This window comes from Colletotrichum godetiae (genome assembly GCF_030913485.1).
Source record: "Colletotrichum godetiae strain CBS 193.32 chromosome Unknown BDP55scaffold_13, whole genome shotgun sequence".
Taxonomy (NCBI): Eukaryota; Fungi; Ascomycota; class Sordariomycetes; order Glomerellales; family Glomerellaceae; genus Colletotrichum; species Colletotrichum godetiae.
Genome location: NW_026851261.1, coordinates 839,543 through 846,160, shown reverse-complemented (window position 1 = coordinate 846,160; position 6,618 = coordinate 839,543). Strand labels below are relative to the sequence as shown.

The following is a 6,618-nucleotide window of genomic DNA, read 5'->3' as shown; positions in this document are numbered from 1 at the left end:
GAAGACCGGGACACCTCGAAAAGGCTACCCGAAAACCCCGGCGGGGAATTCTGACAGCGATGCGATTCATGCGGATGTCTGATCACTTCTCTTGTTAGTGGGCTTCTAGTGGTAATGTTAGGTAATCCCTCATTTCTCACTGGCGCGGCCGATAGCCGGCGGGGAGAGGGAGAGTCCACCGCCTGTAGGTTCCCTGATGAGGTTTTATTCCTGCGAACGGGTACCGCCGGCCGGCCGGTACTGGAAAGTTATGTCCGGCTGACACATCCCCTTATTCCGCTACGGATACAAACTTCTCTTCCATGATTCCCATCTATGGAGTACTTCTTCCCCCTCCCGCTGTCGTATGCGGCTTTGCACGTGAAAGCAAATTTCCGCATCCGAACCCCGTACCCAGGGGGGAGGGGTGTAGTGTAGTCCCTCAGTCAGGAGGCCGGGGGGAGGGTGAGGTAAGCAACCTACCAGGGCCATGAAGGATCATGGTAAGGTAGTTCATCCGCCTCGGAGCCGAATTTCGGGTTCTGAACCTCGAGAGTCCCAAGTACTCCGTACCATGCCAAAAAAGGACCGAACATGGGAGAGTTCGGGCGGGAAACCGATTGAGTGAAAGACAAAACGAGCGCACGGGCAGAAAATGGTAGTGTAGCTTTCCAGGTTCTAGCGCTGGCGCGGGCGCGCGGGAACACCGTACTTCGTACCCTGGCCGAATCCATGATCCTATTTGCTTTTCATCCGCTCATGTTCAAGGGTTCCACAGCCGGGGGGCTTGGTAAAGTGGGAGACCGAGGAAAATAGATGGGCAATAGGTGTCCATTGTGAAAGAGTGAGTGAGTGGTTGGAACTTGGAAGTGAGCAGAGACTCGAGAGAGCCTCTATCATTCCAGCGCACATTCACCCGGCAATCTTCCAGGGCCGAAATAGGCTGGGCTGGGCTCGACTCTGAGTTAAACGACGGGATACCAAATAAACCACATTTCTCTCATCTCACTCTCATCTCAATTCACCAATCACCACCTACCTTACACAACCCGGGTATCGCTCCCGAGACTGAGCTCACCCGACTGGAGCGCAACAACCGCAAAGAAGGATTTGCAGCGTACGAATGCGCTAAGATGGTAAGATTGTTGATTACCAAACACACACATACCCGGCGAACAGTGCGAAGCGGGAAAGAGGCCCTGATTGTCGTCCAGTGTCCACGGCCCGGAAGTCAACGGCATCTAATCAAGGGGCCCCAAAAGCTTGGCGATCGCGACACATGGAACGGAGAATTCGCAATCACCTAGTGATAGATAGATACGGATAGCTCACACACAAAAGAATGACGCCGCCCACAGTCCACTAAAGTAATGAATAGAGATAAGATAGATCCCTATCCGTTCACTGACACGATAGCGTGCCGATTGAAAGTGAGAAACTTCAGATCCGGTTATTCCCATCCCCCGTGTCCGTGTCTGACTTGACTCCGTAGAGTGAGACTGCCATGGGCACGTCTCTGCACATCATGGCCCAAGCTTCCGAGACCTTGTCTTGCAAAAAGCCGGCAGGCAGGCATGGGAAGGGGGAGGAGTGCGAGTGGGGGATTTGAGACATGGAAGAAAATCAAAAGGCAAGACACACGACTACCAAAACCGGGCGAAATCAAATCATTGTGAGGCTCTTTTCGGGAGCGGGAGTTAAGGTAGGGAGCGAGCGAGCGAGAAGGTGGAATGTGGTCCGTGAATGGATCCGATCATGGATGGCCCACTGGGATCATGAAATAAATGAATGAGATGGAGGTTAGGTAGTTAGGAAGAGATGATCGGAGGAGGGAACCACACACCCTTCCCAAAAGCCGCTTCTCTCTCTTTCTCTACTCCAACCATCCCTCATGCCCTTGTTTTAGTGAATATGTAGTAATAGGGGAACGGATACCGTAGTTGGGTCTTGACTTTTGTGACCCTTCAACGACTTGGTCTTCCGCTCCTATCCAAGCCCTCCGCAGTACCGTACCCATGCAGAACAATCAACACAACAGGGGAACGAGAAAGAAAAGATGCAAAAAGATGAGATGAAAAAAATGCAGAAAAGTAACCGATCCCTCCCCCGAGATCCAGCAGGCTAAAAGCCAAGGGTGCGGGAAGAAAAGGGAAAGAAAAGGGGGAGGAGGGGTATTGGTGGTTTAGTTGTTTGGAACTTTTTCTTACTTCCTTCTTTTGCTTCCTATTTCTCTCTAGCAGTATACAGCTGTATTTACCGAGACGAGACCAACAGCGAGGGGAAAGAAAGAAAAAGAAAAAAAAAAGGGCACCGCATTGCATTGCATGTCGTATCTGTTTTCGTGCAGCACCGCGAGATTGGACTCTCCACTAGGGGGATGGATGGGATGCCGAGGGGCAACAACTCTTCTTGCTCCAGAGTACTCTTGTATTTCTGCACTTTAGAGTAGCTGGTCTCCACGACCGGTGTGTGGTCCGCCTCACCGGTCCGACAACCCGATTCAGGTCGTCGTTGGTTCGCTTGCGTTCCGTTCCAACGACTTTTTGTCGCCAAGACCAAGGTAGTTAGGTATCCGTAGGCAGGATCAGCTAGACAAGGTTGGTTACTGCGCAAGTGAGTTGATCAAGGTTACAAGAATTTGCAAGTTGCAGAGAGTTGTGGCAAACGAAAAGGACCATCCGTCATTAGCCCCGTCGTCTTTCCTCTCTCTCTCTCTTCGCTGGCCGTACCCGTATGATGTAGCTATCGGCTGAGACGCCCTCTTTTAGTCTTTCTCAGCCCCAGCTCCTGTCTACCGCTGATCAGGCCAAGTACCTGAGGTAGAGTTGCATCCCGGGACTTAGACGCACCGTTGAGAAGCCGAGCCGACACATACCGCATGCCGCCTTCCGCATGCCAATCATGCGACTGACCTGAGACATGCAGACCGATCCCTCCCCCATTCTGCAGTGTTCACGGTACAAAGGGATGACATAGGGCAGATGGCGACTGTGTTGTGCGTGTGTGTGGTTCAACCAAAGTGCGTGGGTGGTGTGTTCCCATCGCCCCTCTTTCGTCTACATACTGTAGGTATCGTGCTTAATGCTAAGTTGCCAAGGGTGTCCTTCATAGGCTGCCTGCCAACATATTCTCAACCACACATAGCACACGTCCTGTTCCTCTTCCCGGCTTTGCTCGGTCGATGTGTTGCTTCCATGGATTGCTATCCTCATATACAGGGTATATAATGTTACATAGATGAATGAGAGCAAATTGTCTGCATATACAGCCATGTGTTGTCTCTCTGATCTCGTGTAAAAAGAAAAAGAAATACATAGCAATTGTCCAAATGCGCCCCCAACACCGTGAAATGCAATGCAGATGTGAAAATGGTAAAAGTATAAAACGACTGGTTGCGGAAATGTATGTCTGTTAACCTCGTGTGTATACAATGTCCACAAGAGGCGAAAATGTCGTGTTCATTGGATCCTCCATTTGCCAATATTTCCCCAGAAGGTTAATGTTGTCTTGGCCCTCGTTCTCGTTGTCGAATACTTTGCTGCCAACGGGAGGTGCTGCTTCAGGGTGAAGATTTCGCAAAAGACGCAGAGCGTCCTGTCGATGTTCCAGTGCAGATCGGTGAATGCGTGCCTCATCCCAAACCATACTTGCAGCTTCGACTATAGCGCTTGCAATGGCTAATTGGTCCAAAAGCCCAGGGAGCTCTGACAAGGGACCCTCGGCAGTGAGAACGTCAGCGGCTTCCAATACCGCATAGCTCATGAACGGAGGAGGCGCGCTCAGCGGGGTTCGCCGAGCTTGGAGTAGTACTTCCAACATGCCCGTGATCTCCAGTACTTGTTTCGCTTCCTCTTGGATCCTTGACAGGTACTGCATCCGCATTGTTGCCGGTATTCGGCCCGAGGAGTACGAGTGCCGGTGGACCTTGACGAGAACGTGGTGGAACAGAAGATGAATCGTAAGGAATGTGCTGAGAGTTCCATGCTGAGCAGCCAGGTCCATATTGCTTGGGTTGTAGATAAACTGTCCGGGAAGCGATTCGCGCCAGCTGACTAGCCTCCCGACAGAGCTCTCAACAAACGCTGCTGGCACTCCATTCGAGGACAGGCCGTGCTCATTCCTGTACACGCTAGACATGATGTCTCCCCAAACAGCCACAAGCTGGATGAGATAGGCCGGTAAGGCTAAGCGTTGATCCGCCATTTTGGACGAGCTCGAAGGTAGCGCCGGGAAGAAGGGTGCCTGAGAAGCCTGTTGACTCTCAAAGACATCCGGTTCGCATGGCAACCGGATGAATATGTCTAGAGGATTCAGACTGCCCAGGCGGTTGGGAAACATGCCGTTGAGTCGTTCTAGCACAAAGCATGCCCAGTACGTCCGCCTTCGGCTCTCAGCAAAGCCTTCTCTATTCAAGCCGTATGGATAAGTTGTCTGGCGAGCGTCCATCGACTTGTCGAGTTCCAAGTTTAGCTGGAGGAATATTGCTATCGAAATGGCCGCACTGATCATATCGTTCGCTTCGCTGGATCTGGACGTAGATATGTAGTAGACCGCGAGGAGGAGTCGAGCTTGCGCAAGCTGAAGGCCAGGAGTAACCCGTTGCTGCGCGTACCGTGCGACTTGAGCGTATTCAGAGGCGATTGTTCTTGGTCCACCTGACAAGGTGACCCCGATGGCGAGGATGCTATAGGTGAGCATCAGGTCTTCTGGAGACTTTATGTGAGCATTACCAGTCACCCAGGATTTAAACGGTATCTCGGGCAAGAAACAAAGGGCCATGGTGCTATCCGTGTGTACGAAGAAGGAGGAGATTACGGTGCTAACTGACTGCGGGTCGGAAACGTACGGGTCTGATTGCCATGCTCGGTGAAGCACGTCCTCGTGGATCCGAGGAAGCTCAATCGGCTGGCGGTGTTGCCAGGCGTTCACTTTTGCCGTCTCTGGCGCCCGGCTCATTAAGGCGGAAGAGTCGCTCGGCATCGAGGGGTATGAGTCAAAACCAAGGCGCATCCTCTTGTGAGGCATCGAGGGCTCTGGGCTGGGCTGACGATACGTGGTCCGGGGAGAAACAGACGCGCTGGAGTTACTGCCAGGGCGGTGGTGCATTTCGTTGGAGTTGGCCGAGCCTCCTAGACGTCTCAAATCCTCCGGTTCAGCAGGAGGCGTGGATGGGGAGGTGTTGTGGCCACCTCGCGGTCTGGGAAAGCCATCTTCATGTTAGCAAAGTAAGGTGAAGATGACGCGCTGCTTGTCGACACCACTTACGCGTTCTTGAACTTGCAGATCCTGCCAAATTTCTCGCACTGGACGCAGCGAGGATAATCCGGGTCGCACTTGATTTTCTTTTCCCTGCAGGTAACACACGCAATCGCCAGTCTCTTTCTTGGCTTTCCTGCTTTTGTCACACCCCAGTGGGCGTTGACAGCCTCGCCATCAATGACCGTCTTGCAGTGACTTCCATCATCGTAGAAATAACACATCCCTTCGCCCGGCACCTCGGCGGCACGAACGAATCGTGGGAGAAAGTGGCTTCCCGTCCATATCTTTGGGCCAAGACCATCTTTGGATGGGATTCCTTCCGAGGTCGTTGTACCAGCAGATGTCGATACCTGCAAGAGACCAGGTCCAGAGGGGGAGCGCTGGTCCCGGTATGAAGAGCCAGAATCTTTGTTGCTGGAATACTGATACGACATCCTATCATGTGAAGCCCGTAGTGGAGGCTGGTTCTCTCTGGATACCAGTGCATACTCGTGCTTCCCAGTCTCATGATGCATCGACCACTTGCTGCTCAACCCGACGTCAGACCTCGACTCGGGACGCATGTGTTCAGATTCACGATATCTCGGTGATCCAGGGCCAGAGAAGGAACGGGACAAGCCATGCAAGGCCTGTCTCTCGTGGTCATATCTGGCATCGTAAGTACTCCTCGGCTGGGACATCGTTGGAGAGCTTTCCTGAGGCGGGAAGTACGATGTGGCATAAGAGCGATCGTTATGAAATTGCGGCATACGTGGGCGGTCCAAAGGAGATGTTGCCGGGTAAGGGGCCGGCCGCTCGGTCAGTGGAGAATGCAGAGGCCGGAGTGGTGGAGGAGGTCCAAATAGACTGCTCAGTGATGGCAGTTGCTGGCGAGGAGCGCTTTGTGTCGAATCCTTACGGGTCGAACCGCCTTCAGCACCTTTGCCGGCGGTCGACACATCGGCCGCCGAGCCATGCTCGTAGTTGGACATGAGAGGGGATACGGGGCCAAACCTGGCGTCCCAGAGCTTTTCGGCAGGAGGAGATGGCCTGGAGGAGTAAGATGATGAAGATGGGCTAACCAGGCCGGGCGGAGAGTCTGGGGCGGCCAAACGGGGATGAGGTTCCAGAGCTAGAATACCCATTGAGAAGGCGAATTGATGCCGTAGATGGGAGAGCCGTTTGGCATTGGCGACCTAGAGCACCTCGGGATGCAGTTGAGTCGAAGTCCACGGCTTCGACAGTCAAACAGCAAAGCCGGAAGAAGGCCCAGGCAAGTTATATTGCTCAGGTCAAGATTCAAGCTAACAAACCGGGCTGGCACACAGCTGTCATTAAGGTTTGATGCCACGTCCGGGGTGGCTTAAGAGAGGAGTCCAATAACCGAAAGGTCGTCAAAGA

The 6,618-nt window shown here is 53.0% G+C and overlaps 1 protein-coding gene across 1 annotated transcript; it reads right to left on the bottom strand.

The window, feature by feature from the left end:
• Positions 1 to 3,390: 3,390 nt before the first annotated feature.
• On the bottom strand, positions 3,391 to 6,362 carry BDP55DRAFT_548860 (fungal-specific transcription factor; the record flags this gene model as incomplete). The annotated part of the gene is made up of 2 exons (XM_060568875.1): positions 3,391 to 5,176; positions 5,245 to 6,362. The coding sequence occupies 2 exons, from the start codon at positions 6,360 to 6,362 to the stop codon at positions 3,391 to 3,393; spliced, it is 2,904 nt and encodes a 967-aa protein (XP_060431803.1).
• Positions 6,363 to 6,618: the final 256 nt, after the last annotated feature.